This window comes from Sprattus sprattus, assembly GCF_963457725.1.
Source record: "Sprattus sprattus genome assembly, chromosome: 3".
Taxonomy (NCBI): Eukaryota; Metazoa; Chordata; class Actinopteri; order Clupeiformes; family Clupeidae; genus Sprattus; species Sprattus sprattus.
Window position 1 is genome coordinate 2,133,411 of NC_137922.1, and position 15,681 is coordinate 2,149,091.

The following is a 15,681-nucleotide window of genomic DNA, read 5'->3' on the forward strand; positions in this document are numbered from 1 at the left end:
GACCCCTGATGACTGAGCAGGTAAGCCTGGCAGAGCAGCTTCTGTGTGTCAGACAGGTGACAGGGACGCTGGAACTGGACTAAGAGATGGCCTTACCGCGCTGCACTCCAGTGAGTTCCTCAAGCAAATCAAAATGCTCCGTCTTCTTCAGTGCATCCAGGAACCTGGAGAACCATCCTGGAGGCTGGAGGACGATTCTGCTCAGGAGGAGGCGAGCGCCCCCTATAGGCCCCTTATTTGTTGTCTCAGCCAAGATCTGAAATATGCACCAAAACACACAGAACACACGGGACACAGTTACACACGGGACACACACTGGAGGCGTCAGTAACACACGGTACACACACTGGAGGCGTCAGTAACACACGGGACACACACTGGAGGCGTCAGTTACACACGGTACACACACTGTAGGCGTCAGTAACACACGAGACACACACTGGAGGCGTCAGTAACACACGAGACACACACTGGAGGCGTCAGTAACACACGAGACACACACTGTAGGCGTCAGTAACACACGTGACACACACTGGAGGCGTCAGTAACACACGAGACACACACTGGAGGCGTCAGTAACACACGAGACACACACTGGAGGCGTCAGTTACACACGAGACACACACTGGAGGCGTCAGTAACACACGAGACACACACTGGAGGCGTCAGTAACACACGGTACACACACTGGAGGCGTCAGTAACCACGGGAACAGCTCAGGAGGAGGTAAACACTCTACATCACTGATTGTCTGTCACGTCTGTCACGTCTGCCTTTCTGTCAGTCTGCCTGCCTGTCTGTGTGCATTTCTTATGTTGACATCGGTGGAATCTCTCGTTTTCCTGCTCACTGTATAGATGTTCGTGTGTGTGTGTGTGTGTGTGTGTGTGTGTGTGTGTGTGTGTGTGTGTGTGTGTGTGTGTGTGTGTGTGTGTGCTCCATGACAGAAGATCAATTTAAGCAGGTTATTCCCCAAAATTCATGCCATAGTTTTCTGGATCAACCCCCATCACCAGGCCCCTCCCACGTCTTCACTTCCCACATAAAATAGACGCTGGATTGTGAGTCTTAATCCATAAAGCCAACTATATGATTATCTGTCCGTTGCTATAGTGAGTGGTTTCAAATTGTGTACAGCTAATAGTTATACCTCTCATCTCATCTTGAGAACAATAGTGATCAAATTGAGAAAAAAAAATTGTCTTCATTTTAAAGAGACATCACTCACGTTTTGCCGGTCCTCATCCGAGATTAGGTTGCCCTGGAAACAGGCGTCACACACATCTGGCGTCTTCATCTCAATCAGACTCGGGCCCAGAAGCGTGATCAGATGGACACAGCAGTCATTCTCCGCCTCCAGCGACGGACTGGGCAACTTCTCCGACTCCACTATCTGCGCAGCATAGGAACAGCCCGCGAGCGAGAGCGCCTGCACGAACTCCCGTGACCAGCCGGGCTGACGGGCTTTGCCCACAATGGTGTCAATGAGGAGATCGACTGCAGTTTGATTACACTCATTTCTTGCCTTGGTGATGATGCGCTCTTTCTGCTCCTTCTCCAAGAAAGTAATGTGATCTAAAACTGGCTCGATGCGAATGAGACGTCGTAATGTGTTGCGAAAACATTCGCTAATCAGCCAGATGAGGCTGTCATCCGTATCTACAGTCATTTTGCGCAGTTTGTTGTTAACATACGCAGGAGATGAGTCCTATTACTGTAGCCTAGTCACTCAGCACCCGACTGTTTATAAAGCATTGCAGGGTTGCACCTTAGTTGCGATATTGCTTTCGGTTTCCATTCATCGGTTTTCGAAACCCAGGGGACAATATTTCACAGGGAAAGTCCCCGCCCTGATAGATCTCATGATCCATGCTGGTAAGTATATCCACGACCAGGCATGTGTACAGTCTTTTCAAACCAATCGCCAAAATGATTTATAAAATTAAAAATAATAATAAATATATAAAAACAGAGTAGGATATTTCCTCCCTCATTTGTTTTACTAGTTGATGGCCTGAGCCAAGATAAAAGGGAGCTACCCTGAGCTGCTTGCTGCAGTTCCCTGAACTTCTCACTTTTCTTGGCGTTATGCTGCAAATTTTGTAAATTAGATAAAGCAATGTTGTGCATAGCTAGAAAATGCATTTCCTGAAGGAAATACCAGTGCATGAAAGGCAAAAGTTAAGAAAGGAAGAAGAAAAGAAAGAAGAGTGAAAGAAGGAAATAAGAAAGGAAAAAAGAGTAAAAGAAGGAAAGAAGAAGAGAAAGGAGAGATGAAGAAGGAAAGATGAAGGGAAAAAGGAGTGAAGAAAGGAAAGAAGAGTGAAAGAAGAAACGGAGAGTGAAAGTAAGAAGAAAAGAAAGAAGAGTGAAAGAAGGAAAAAATAGTGGAGAAAGGAAAGAAGATTAAACAAGAGTGGCTCTGGATAAAGACAGTAAAGAGAGAGTGAAGTGGCAAAATACTAAAAGAAGGAGAAAAAAAGGAGTAAAGCAGAGAGATGCAGTGTGAGAGAAAGTGGATTGAGAGGGATAGAGAGAAAGATGGAGAGAGAAAAAAGTAGAGTATGGAAGGTGTCTCTTAATATTCCTAGTTATACAGTTGAATGGAGAGGGACAGAGAGAAGAGGAGCCTTGGAACCTTGGCACAGGTGGCAGTGAAGCACAGGTGCAAGCCAGTTTAATGACCCTATTATGATGTCTTAATGGCCCATTATAAGTCAATGGGAAAATTTGTATTCGTTTTTCTTTAATATCTAAAAAAGTGTAAAGTTTAGAAAAGTGAAAAATACATAGCATAAGTGTCTTTAACAAGACCTACCGATAACGTTTGAGTGAAGTTTCTAAGTTAAGCGGTTCGAGCTGAATTAGGCGCAGAAGTCGGTAAAAAGAATAATAAGAACTAGAAAATGCATTTCCTGAAGGAAATACCAGTGCATGAAATGCAAAAGTTAAGAAAGGAAGAAGAAAAGAAAGAAGAGTGAAAGAAAGGAAATAAGAAAGGAAAGAAGAGTGGAAGAAGGAAAGAGGAAAGGAAAGAAGAGTGAAGAAAGGAGAGAAGAGTGGAAGAAGGAAAGAAGAAAGGAAAGAAGAGTGAAAGAAGGAAAGAAGAAAAGAAAGAAGAGTGAAAACAGGAAAGAAGAGTGGAAGAAGGAAAGAAGAAAAGAAAGAAGAGTGAAATAATGAAAGACGAAAGGAAAGAAGAGTGGAAGAAGGGAAGAAGAAAAGAAAGAAGAGTGAAAGAAGGAAAGAAGAGTGTAAGAAAGGAAAGAAGAGTGAATAAAGGAGAGAAGAGTGGAAGAAGGAAAGAAGAAAAGAAAGAGTGAAGAAAGGAAAGAAAAGTGGAAGAAGGAAAGAAGAAAATAAAGAAGAGTAAAATAATGAAAGAAGAAAGGAAAGAAGAATGGAAGAAGGAAAGAAGAAAGGAAATAAGAGTGAAAGAAGGAAAGAAGAAGGAAAGAAGAGTGGAAGAAGGAAAGAAGAGTGAAGAAAGGAAAGAAGAGTGAAAGAAGGAAAGAAGAAAAGAAAGAAGAGTGAAAACAGGAAAGAAGAGTGGAAGAAGGAAAGAAGAAAAGAAAGAAGAGTGAAATAATGAAAGACGAAAGGAAAGAAGAGTGGAAGAAGGGAAGAAGAAAAGAAAGAAGAGTGAAAGAAGGAAAGAAGAGTGTAAGAAAGGAAAGAAGAGTGAATAAAGGAGAGAAGAGTGGAAGAAGGAAAGAAGAAAAGAAAGAGTGAAGAAAGGAAAGAAAAGTGGAAGAAGGAAAGAAGAAAATAAAGAAGAGTAAAATAATGAAAGAAGAAAGGAAAGAAGAATGGAAGAAGGAAAGAAGAAAGGAAATAAGAGTGAAAGAAGGAAAGAAGAAGGAAAGAAGAGTGAAAGAAGGAAAGAAGAGTGTAAGAAAGGAAAGAAGAGTGAATAAAGGAGAGAAGAGTGGAAGAAGGAAAGAAGAAAAGAAAGAGTGAAGAAAGGAAAGAAAAGTGGAAGAAGGAAAGAAGAAAATAAAGAAGAGTAAAATAATGAAAGAAGAAAGGAAAGAAGAATGGAAGAAGGAAAGAAGAAAGGAAATAAGAGTGAAAGAAGGAAAGAAGAAGGAAAGAAGAGTGGAAGAAGGAAAGAAGAGTGAAGAAAGGAAAGAAGAGTGGAAGAAGGAAAGAAGAGTGAACAATAGTGGCTCTGGATAAAGAGATAAAGAGAGAGTGAAAATATTGAAAAAAGGAGATAAAAATGGAGTGAAGAAGAGAGATTGAGTGTGAGAGAAAGTAGCGTGAGAGGGAAAGATGGAGAGATGGAGAGAAAAAAAGTAGAGAATGGAAGGTGTCTTATAGTTCCTAGTTACAGTTAAATTGAGAGGGACAGACAGAAGAGGTTCCTTGGATTTGGCGCAGGTGTCAGTAAAGCACAGGTGCAAGCCAGTTTAAAGACCCTATTATGATGTCATAATGGCCCAATGTAAGTCAATGGGAGAAATTTATATTCGTTTTTCTTTAATATCTTAAAAAGTATAAAGTTTAGAAAAGTAAAAAATACATTGCATAAGTGTCCTTTACAAGACCTACGCGACAAAGTTTGAACAAAGTTTCTAAGTTAAGCGGTTCGAGCTGAATTAATCGCAGAAAAAGGTGAGAAGAAGAAGAAGAAGAAGAAGCCTAGGAATAACAATACAGGGCATTTCATGCACTGTAACTAGAAAATGCATTTCCTGAAGGAAATACCAGTGCATGAAATGCAAAAGTTAAGAAAGTAAGAAGAAAAGAAAGAAGAGTGAAAGAAGGAAAGAAGAAAAGAAAGAAGAGTGAAAGAAGGAAAGAACAAAAGAAAGAAGAGTGAAAGAAGAAAGGAAAGAAGAGTGGAAGAAGGAAAGAGGAAAAGAAAGAAGAGTGAAGAAAGGAAAGAAGAGTGGAAGAAGGAAAGAATAAAAGAAAGAAGAGTGAAAGAAGGGAAGAAGAGTAGAAGAAGGAAAGAAGGGTGAAAGAAGGAAAGAAGAGTGGAAGAAGGAAAGAAGAAAAGAAAGAGTGAAAGAAGGAAAGAAGAAAGGAAAGAAGAGTAAAAGAAGGAAAGAGTGGAAGAAGGGAAAAAGAAAGGAAAGAAGAGTGGAAGAAGGAAAGAATAGTGGAAGAAAGGAAAAAAGAAAGGAAGGAAGAGTGGAAGAAAGAAAGAAGAGAGGAGAGAAGAGAGAACAAGTGTGGCTCTTGATAAAGACAGTATAGAGAGAGTGAAGAGGGAAAATATTGAGAGAGAGAGATTGAGTGTGAGAGAAAAAAAAGTAGAGTATGGAAGGTGTCTCTTAATATTCCTAGTTATACAGTTGAATGGAGAGGTACAGAGAGAAGAGGAGCCTTGGAACCTTGGCGCAGGTGTCAGTGAAGCACAGGTGCAAGCCAGTTTAATGACCCTATTATGATGTCATAATAGCCCAATGTAAGTCAATGGGAAAATTTGTATTAGTTTTTCTTTAATATCTTAAAAAGTATAAAGTTCAAAAAAGTAAAAAAAATACATAGCATAAGTGTCCTTTACAAGACCTACACGACAAAGTTTGAACGAAGTTTCTAAGTTAAGCGGTTCGAGCTGAATTAATCGCAGAAAAAGGTGAGAAGAAGAAGAAGAAGAAGCCTAGGAATAACAATACAGGGCATTTCATGCACTGTAATAAGAAGCCTAGGAATAACAACCTTTGGACACTAGATGGCGTGTTGATGTGATGTAGAAGTGTTGGGTGGGTCATGTGCTTTACTTATTTTATACTTATTTTATCTCTTTTTCTGTGTGCAGCACTTTGGAAACCCATGTGTTTGTTTAAACTGTGCTATATAAATAAAGTGGATTGGATTGGATTGGATTGGAACAATACAGGGCATTTCATGCACTGTAATAATCAAGAGTGACTTACAAAATCTCTATAAAACTCAGTACACACATTTATTTTTATTTTTTTACTATTTTCTGACCGAATTGAAGCATAAGCTAATCAGCATTACACTAATAATATACCTCACCAGACTGTCATGTAGCTCAACTTAAGACCTACCTTTCATAGTAATAATTACGATTTGTAGAACAGTACAACTGTCTTTAAATGCTCTGCCTGCATGCCTGCCTGCATGCCTGTCTGTCTGTATCTCTCTCCCTCTCTCTCTTTATTAAACATGACAAACGTCAGTAAACAGCTGGACAAGATTTGAATTCACGGATTTCGTGAGGTTTTTTTTGTAGGAAACGTCGGACCAGTGCCAACGTAATGTTTTCAACGGCGCTAATTTTGTGGTTAATGTATCATTGCACTGTCACCGTCATTACCTGTTTGTCAGATGCTGCGGGTTAAGAGAAGAACTGGATGAGCACTAAGGGGAGGAGGGAGGGGCGCGGCAGGGGCTTGTGAGCGCTGTGGAGCATGTCGGAGCGAAATTTTCATAAAAACTCAATTTAATGCCCGTCAGATATCAAAACACATGATGACAAATTGATGACAGAGAGAGTAATTTTGATTCTGAAACAATCATGAATGAAGAAAAAATGTGACCCCAGCAGAAGGGGCCCTTTTCTCATCCAGTGCAAAAGGGCAGGTGCTTGAGCACCACTAGGGGTCTATCTGTGCACGTGCCTGCTGTTCGAGCATAAGATGAACTGCCTCCATCAGCGTTCCTTCCCGGGACCACGACCAAAGCCCTACACCTGATTGTCGCTGATGCTGCTTTCCCCTTGCATAACAACATCATGCGTCCATATCCAGGTGTCACAAATAATAATAATGAATTGCAGAGCACGTTGCATACATATTTGTCAGAACGTTGTATCTGGTCTGTGATTGTGGTGCAACTATGTTCTATTCAGTAACACTGTATCTTTTGTTGTATTATCAGGGGCAAATCTAAGCAGAGACTCCAGAGCCAGGAGGGTCATATAGAAAATGTGTTTGGAATCCTGGCTGCACGGTGGAGGATTCTTGGGAAGCCACTTGAGTTCCATCCAGAGAAGGCTGTGGATGTGGTGAAGGCATGTGTTATTCTGCACAACTACCTGGCCGACACCGATGAGGCTTACAACCCTGTCAGCCGCTACATTCCTCCCAATTTCACTGATGCACCTGCAGGAGGCTCCCAACAGCCTGGTGAGTGTCGCAGAGTGGTGGATGGTGACTCAAATCTCCAAGCGGTCCATCCATCACAGATGACTAGGAGCCGTGCCACCAGAGCTGCTGCAGGTGTGCGAGATGCATTGGCAGAATTCTTTATGGGGCCAGAAGGAGCGGTGTCATGGCAGAATGACATAGTGTCACACGGCACACTTGGCCCCCAGATGACCTGATGATCTAACCTAGAAGTGTTAATAAATCCCAACTCTTTCAAAAACCTAATTGCACTGTAAACCTGAACAAGTTCAGAGTACTTAAAACTTTTGATGTAACCGATTACGTAGTAAAATTTGAGTACATACGTATATATATTTATACTTAAAAATTATACATCGGCTGTACTGATTTATTTTGTTATCATTTTCATAATTTTTAAGTTCTCTGCACTCATATTATTCCAAAATCGTTCAGGATTTTGCCTTGTCTGATATTTGTGTTTCTCTCACAAACTAGTTATTACGCGCTTACAAGTTTTTGAAAGGGTATCTCCCTTATGTTCCAACTTCTTGCACAAACTCTTACTGTAGAGAGAACTGTCATTGTTCGACAGCCTCCAGTGTTGCCAGATGTACATTTACTTCTGTGATTAGCAGACACTTTTATCCAAAGTGATTTACAAGGAATTTTGCATTTATAGATCAGGAGCAGTTTAGGGGTTCACACTTATACACTTAGTATTGTAAGGAGGAGTGGGAATTGAACTAGCAACCTTCCAACCTCTCGATTACTAAACGACTCCTCCACCTTAAGTCTGCTGTCTCCGACTCTCATCACAAGATCTCTGCAATGGTGTTATCAACGACGTTGATGACGTCAGATACTAAAAAAATATGAGTTATCAGGCAATGTTTACTAAAACAAATACATTCCCATACAATTACAACGTCTTCACTTGCTCAGAAAACTTATACATTTAAAGTTGGGTCAACTAAATACCAGGTTTTAAGTACTGGATTCATAATGTTAATAAGTTAGTAGAACTGTTTGGGTTTACAGTGTGCAAACAAGGTACAGAACCTATACTAAATAATAGAACAAGTGACAAGGAGCAAAGAATGTATGAACAGTTTAAGAGCTGCTATTGGTGTGAGACATGAATGAATGCAATAAACTGTTTCATTTCTTATTTGCTGTTTTATTTATGTAAGTGAAAAATAAGAAATGACAGTGCAAAGTACAAGAACAGTACAACATGCAAACCAACTTAATAATAAAATACAATGTAACAGAGCAAAAGTACAAAAACAGTACAGTACAAAATTCAAAACAACTATTATTAATAAAAATACAATGTGCAAAATCCAAACAAGAGTAGAGAACAAAAGTACAAGAGGACTACAGAACAAACCACAAACCAACTATTAATACAAAACGAATGGTTTAGTATAGTCTACGCCCTGTATCGTAAGCAAATACTGCATCACCTTGACCTTTGCAGTGTGCCTCATCTCTGGCAACGCCGACCTCAACAGGTCCCCCACAGTCTGGCCAAATCTAGCATATTCATCAGGGGAAGCCACGCTCGCGAGTGAAAGCAAAACCTGTCTGCGCTTCTCCAAATCTGATATCCTTTTCTCCAGGTTAAAGTCATCCAGCTGACTCCTTCTTTTCCTCCTCTTCCCTGTGTGGGACAGAGGAGATGGTGGCATCATGGAGGCTGAAGGGGTGGATGGGGTGAACGCAGCCGGTAAATTGGGCCACTGAGAAGCTGTAGAGGTTGCCTCGACGAAGGCCTCGGGTGAGGATGGCTCGGGTGATGAGGTGGATGGCTGGGGGGAGGCCGCAGGTGACGAGGTGGATGGCGATGACGCAATGCTGGCCATGCTGGCAGTTGAGGGCTGTTCGTGATAATAAAAGAAAATATAGTTGGTGATACATATAGTTGGTGTACAATGGTAAAAGTACATACATTGTACAACATATACTGCATTCATACCATCAACACTGTGGGCGCTTTAAGAACAGACAGTTGCTCTTTGTCCATGAATGTAGAGTCTATGACCAGAAGACTTTCGCTCGCAGTGACGTGCAGTCAGGGTAGGCAAGGTAGGCACTGCCTACCCTGACAAAATTCAAACGTAAAAATGTTTATTAAATCATTTTATTTAATAAACTTGTATTTGTATTTGTACCGAGTATTCTTGTGATTTATATATGCAATACATACGTTATTCCAATTGTTTAGACGTTACGATGACAATTGTATCAGTTACGCATAAACAAATACAAAAAAAACGGTAGAATAAGCAGTGCCTTTACTGTCCATTCATTTTGAACGGCAGCGAAAAACTCATTTCGCGCATGCGCACTTAGATTCTGTATTCTTTAATATGTACGTCGAAAGGCACAACTCTACTGTGCCTTTGCACGTAAATATGTTATGCCAGTAATCATCTACGTTACGTATCAAACATGGACCAATTAAAATTGAGATATTACTGGACATTTGCGCAGCTGACGTCATTACACCAGCTAAGCGTAATCCCCGCGAAAATCAAAGTAAAAATGACAACAGCGGTATCTACCGATATTGTGGAACTTAGACATTTCTCCAAACTCGACTTTAATAGAAAAAAGTAGTAACTAGCAAGAGGGAGGCCTATTCCAACACTAAATGAAATTCTGCAGAAAAAGGGACCAAAAATTGTCGTTTCAAACGGACTGGTATGACAAAAAAGATTGGCATTGTGGCTGTGCTAGTCAGGTGAGTTAGAAACTATTTTGAGCTTAATTTTGAAATGATAAGTGTGGGGTTGAATTAATGCCGACTGCAAGCCATTTGCTTTCATATTCAATTGAGCAGTGTGTGTTCTCATTGCTGCTGACTGACATACATAATTGGCCGCTGTGCGGATAAAGATGTTTGCATTCTGATGATGGACATTAACTGGTGTGTGCATGCGTGTGCGAGACTGAGAGTACGATATGTTATCGTGATTGGATTTTTTTTTTATACATCGATCGACCGTGCCTGTGTGCCGCACTTGTACCTACTGTTGTGACGTAGCCTATTAGCCTAAACAATAAATAAAGTAATCTGGCTTTCATAACTCAGTGCCTACCCTCGTACTGACTTCACCGCACGTCACTGTTCGCTCGGATGGCATCTATCTCACGCCGTGAATTAGATGCCATCCGAGCGTCCTTATAGCCTGCAAACGACGGGCTATAAGCGCTCGTACTTCCTCGCTCAAAAGCTCTTGGCGAGCATTCATCTTCTCAAAGATTTCTGTCTTTTCAAAAATTGCGGGTTTTCAATTACTTGTTTCAGGCCTACTTTAGAAACGTTTCGCAGTCTATGTTCCAGTTCCTTTAGAAACGTAGTCTATAGGCTACAATTCTACTACCACTCTACTTCGGGCTAATTCAGTTACTTTAGAATCGTTTAGAAACAAAATTGCAGAGAGCTAACCCACAACTAACACCTCCTGCGTATTAATGGAACAAAATACATCAAACAGGTTTTACCTATCCTTGAACCTCCTTCCTCGGTTGTTTTAAACGTGCAGATTTCTTGAAACAGCAGATAAATAATAAATTACTCACCTCTTTTTTTTCTCAGAAATCTGCGGAATGGGTGGTTCGCCAATTGTAAGAAACGAAGGAGTCTTCGGAGTCCAAAATAAGAATCAAGCTTTAATTCAAGTATGCGCACTAACAACACACTTCGTATTCAGCGGCGTCAAAATGAATACCGTAACAACGTCACTTATATAGCCTATAAACTCAGAGAGAAAAGGGGATGGTTTAGTTTACCCTCGATAGAATATTTGTCTATTGTGTTAGTGCATACTAATGAAGTTCTAGAAAGTTCTCTTTGGTGAATACGATTCTGGCGACTTGTTGAATGTTTGGAAGATCGGTGTGTCCTTCTAACAATAGACCTGCTGATTACGTATGATGGCTGCGCAATCAAGATGACTTTCAGACTGGTGCTCCTCCGGTAGCCTATAATTGATGATGGCCATCGCTGAGGTGTTAAGGCCGAATTATGCTCTGTTTTAGACGTAACGCCTAAGCACGTAATTTACACAAGGAACTTGTTTTAGACAAGTTTTGATTTAAGGTTCGTTTTAGACGCAGAGCGTGTTGCAAGGCTTGTGTTGCGTGTTGCAAAGCAAATTGACGCCAGAACTGTAGATTTATTTTGAGTTAAGTAAGCCTATTTATTGCAGCAGGACAAAGGAAAAAAACTTACCGGAGCATGAAAGTGTAGTGGGCGAAAGGCTTGATGTTATGAATACATGTGTTACACAAAATACAAATGTTGGCAATTCAGTACCAGTGGCGAAAAAGACATGACGCAAAAGTTCCTTTATTGACATCTTTTAATGACTGCGACAGGCTTTAAAACGATGTGTTTATGAGTTACATTATTTAAGATGAGGTGGTAAACGGTGAGAGAATCTCATCATGTTGTCAATGCTTGTAACTACAATGGTGCTGGCCATCAGTTAAGCCCACGTTAATGTTAACTTTTGTATATGAGCAGACCGGGCTCATTCTATCAAAATCGCGGGTGCAATTGATTGATTCACGTCAATATGACCTCAATGAATGATACCACCATGACTCACAAGTGGTGGAAAATGAATATGAAAGTATTTGTTCGTGAATTAGCACATTTTCTCCTAACAATCGCGGGTGAGAATGGGATATTCTCTAAGGTAACGGCAGGTTACTGTTAACTTTTGTATATGAGCAGACCGGGCTCATTCTATCAATCTCGCTGGTGCAATTGATGATTCACGTCAATATGAACTCAATGAAAGATATCACCATGACTCACAAGTGGCGGAAAATGAATATGAAAGTACCTATTTGTTCGTGAATAACCACATTCTCTCCAAACAATCGCGGGTGAGAATGGGATATTCTCTCCATAAATTCGCGGTAATTTAAGCATTCTATAAGTGTTTAAAGAGGATTTGTAAAGGAGTTCATGTCTTTGGACCTCTTCTGTTATGTTTGTTCCTAATCCATAAGAAAAGGCTTGTGAGACGGTCTGCAGGGTATTCATGATTTTAAAAAATGTCTGGGTCTAAAAAAGGCTGTAGTATGCTATTAACCCGGAAACGTGAGACTCTGTGAAAGGTTGTGGTAGCCGGCCAATCACAGCCTTTGCGAGCTGTGTAGGGCCGTAGTGTTTTAGTCGCATAGTCAGGAATTTTGGGCGACGCACTTAAGCACGTAAGGGGGGATATTTTACCCCGCAAGGGGGGGTTATGTATCTTACGTGCTTACGCGTTACGTCTAAAACAGAGCATAATTCGGCCTTTAAGGCCGAATTATGCTCTGTTTTAGACGTAACGCCTAAGCACGTAATTTACACAAGGAACTTGTTTTAGACAAGTTTTGATTTAAGGTTCGTTTTAGACGCAGAGCGTGTTGCAAGGCTTGTGTTGCGTGTTGCAAAGCAAATTGACGCCAGAACTGTAGATTTATTTTGAGTTAAGTAAGCCTATTTATTGCAGCAGGACAAAGGAAAAAAACTTACCGGAGCATGAAAGTGTAGTGGGCGAAAGGCTTGATGTTATGAATACATGTGTTACACAAAATACAAATGTTGGCAATTCAGTACCAGTGGCGAAAAAGACATGACGCAAAAGTTCCTTTATTGACATCTTTTAATGACTGCGACAGGCTTTAAAACGATGTGTTTATGAGTTACATTATTTAAGATGAGGTGGTAAACGGTGAGAGAATCTCATCATGTTGTCAATGCTTGTAACTACAATGGTGCTGGCCATCAGTTAAGCCCACGTTAATGTTAACTTTTGTATATGAGCAGACCGGGCTCATTCTATCAAAATCGCGGGTGCAATTGATTGATTCACGTCAATATGACCTCAATGAATGATACCACCATGACTCACAAGTGGTGGAAAATGAATATGAAAGTATTTGTTCGTGAATTAGCACATTTTCTCCTAACAATCGCGGGTGAGAATGGGATATTCTCTAAGGTAACGGCAGGTTACTGTTAACTTTTGTATATGAGCAGACCGGGCTCATTCTATCAATCTCGCTGGTGCAATTGATGATTCACGTCAATATGAACTCAATGAAAGATATCACCATGACTCACAAGTGGCGGAAAATGAATATGAAAGTACCTATTTGTTCGTGAATAACCACATTCTCTCCAAACAATCGCGGGTGAGAATGGGATATTCTCTCCATAAATTCGCGGTAATTTAAGCATTCTATAAGTGTTTAAAGAGGATTTGTAAAGGAGTTCATGTCTTTGGACCTCTTCTGTTATGTTTGTTCCTAATCCATAAGAAAAGGCTTGTGAGACGGTCTGCAGGGTATTCATGATTTTAAAAAATGTCTGGGTCTAAAAAAGGCTGTAGTATGCTATTAACCCGGAAACGTGAGACTCTGTGAAAGGTTGTGGTAGCCGGCCAATCACAGCCTTTGCGAGCTGTGTAGGGCCGTAGTGTTTTAGTCGCATAGTCAGGAATTTTGGGCGACGCACTTAAGCACGTAAGGGGGGATATTTTACCCCGCAAGGGGGGGTTATGTATCTTACGTGCTTACGCGTTACGTCTAAAACAGAGCATAATTCGGCCTTTACAGCTGCGCCAGGATGGGGACCTCTGTTTGCATAAGACCCATTTGTGGCAGAGATTGGGTTATATCATTGATATCAAACTTTAACTGTTCCTTCAGGAAGGATATCAATTTTCCACAGTCCTCTAGCTGTTCATTCAATGTGTGCGCTCAAAACAAACTCTGGTGTAGCCTACATAGTCCTGGCTCTATGAATGAGAAACAGACACTCTCATAAACAGCCATTAAGGATTCCAGCCAATCAACACGGATCGTCAGGAGCACGGGAGGGAGGGGGTTTTGATTGTTGAGCTCAAATATCAGCAACCTTTGGTAAGAATTGTTAACTGCATCTTTAATGAACAAAACTGTTTTCATGTATTGTCAGTCCTACAGGTGAACTCACCTTTGCCCTCCAGTTCATATGAGAAATGGGTGCTGTCAGTGTATTTTACATGCCTTATCCTATCTTTGTTTCCTCTTAATTCAATCAATAACCCTTCCTAGCAGAATTTCCAACTCTTTTTAAGCAAACTAGTGTGTGCGTGTGTTGTCAGTTGATCTACAACATTTCTGTGTTATATTCCCTCTGTCCTTTAGGCCAGTTATCACATTCAATTTGTTTCATGAAAAAACTAAACGAAAAGGACAAAACAACATATCTTCACATTAGGAACACGGAGTGTTGTATTGTACATGCAGCTTGCACACAATGTTCAAAATATGATGATTAGTTACCAGCTTCACAGTTTAACTTTCAGACAAAACTAGATTCAGCACAAGGGTGTATGCGTAATAAGCACAACTGCCATAGTTTATTTGACATAGAACAGAAACACAAATTAGTCAGCTGTTTAGTCAGCTGTTTTTATATTTAAAGACTGTAAAACTTATATCAATTTTAATGGTTTCTGATATCCTAATCTGCTTGAACTCTCACTTGTATGCCTAATTACATTAGAAATGTTATATTAAGATTTTGTAATGCTGTATTTTATAGCTTAAATGGCCAATTCCATACTGAAAGTTCCACAGGGACATAAGATATAAAGGGGACTTCTCCAATTCTTGTCCTCAAACCAGGAATTGCCTTTTCAAGTAATTTGACTCCCACTGAAATCAGGCTTCACATCACAGAAAACTCATCACTGTGCCCTTCTTGCCCACCTGCATTGGTTCCAGTGCATAAAATCTAATCACAATCCTACGAAGAAGAGAAAAAATATTCAGGAAAAGTTTCAGCAAAAACGATATTTTGGAGATCAGATAGGACTACACACGTTATAACAGAACAGGGGTATATCCCACAAGTGTGGCAAGTAGTCTACTTTTTGTCTTTCGTTCAGACTATGAACTATGCTAGCCTTGCACATGTAAATTAAGCCCATCACTATGATGTAACCGGGCACAAGCTGTCTTCATGCTTACCGGTCTTCGCTCAAGCCTAGTTCCCCAGTAAGGAACTGGAATATCTTTGCACTGTGCTCCTTGTTCTTCTCCGCCGTGTCAGTCACGCCGATGGCGGACACGGATAGCATCACGCACGGCGAACAGGATCCGGCGATAAGCATCGGTAGACCCGCTTTAACCACGAGATTCATTCTCTAAAAAAAAACATTCATGATCAGGTTGAGCCAGCATTAACTGTACTGTATTTTTCACTAGATTCAGATTCACAAATGAGATAATGTTGAGATGATGACATTGATATATTTAGTTCAATGTAAGCACATTTTGAGTTCATAGAAGTTTGTTTTTCAAGGTGAAATGATATCACGCCACTACTGAATTGGTAGGCAACTCGTAATAACGTGTCCCGGTTCCTATACTCACTTCTTCCGGTTTCCCAAGCGCAGTGGCGGTGGCAGTGCATAATTTCTTCAAAAACTCCTCAGAGAATTTGGTCGCTGGCAAGTTAGATTCCAAATCAATGAAAGGCATGATCGCTTATGTGTCTGTATGGGATCGGAAAGATTCTATGAACACATAAAAATAA

At 40.6% G+C, this 15,681-nt stretch overlaps 2 protein-coding genes across 2 annotated transcripts in view; both read right to left on the reverse strand.

The window, feature by feature from the left end:
* Positions 1–1,669, reverse strand: part of LOC308362074 (interferon-induced helicase C domain-containing protein 1-like) — a gene marked incomplete at both ends in the record, with an annotated part of 14,655 nt that extends 12,986 nt beyond the window's left edge. Inside the window, 2 exons of the mRNA XM_080834569.1 lie at positions 97–256; positions 1,229–1,669. Of these exons, the coding sequence (XP_080690695.1) occupies positions 97–256; positions 1,229–1,669 (601 nt within the window). The remainder of the gene's footprint in view (positions 1–96; positions 257–1,228) is intronic.
* A 12,803-nt stretch (positions 1,670–14,472) lies between these two features.
* Positions 14,473–15,658, reverse strand: ddt (D-dopachrome tautomerase). Its single transcript, XM_080834495.1, has 3 exons — positions 15,519–15,658; positions 15,114–15,289; positions 14,473–14,889 (listed from the first exon to the last, which is right to left on the reverse strand). Exons 1-3 carry the CDS (start codon positions 15,624–15,626, stop codon positions 14,817–14,819), a joined length of 357 nt encoding a protein of 118 aa, XP_080690621.1. The 5' UTR covers positions 15,627–15,658; the 3' UTR covers positions 14,473–14,816.
* Between the last annotated feature and the right edge of the window lie 23 nt (positions 15,659–15,681).

Bases quoted from the DNA above. Each gene is read 5' to 3' on its own strand.
- ddt (XM_080834495.1), bottom strand. From the start codon at position 15,626: ATGCCTTTCATTGATTTGGAATCTAACTTGCCAGCGACCAAATTCTCT. The intron at 15,290-15,518 runs GTGAGTATAGGA...GTTTTTTTTTAG, and splicing joins CGCTTGGGAAACCGGAAGAA to AGAATGAATCTCGTGGTTAA. The intron at 14,890-15,113 runs GTAAGCATGAAG...TCTTCTTCGTAG, and splicing joins CTAGGCTTGAGCGAAGACCG to GATTGTGATTAGATTTTATG.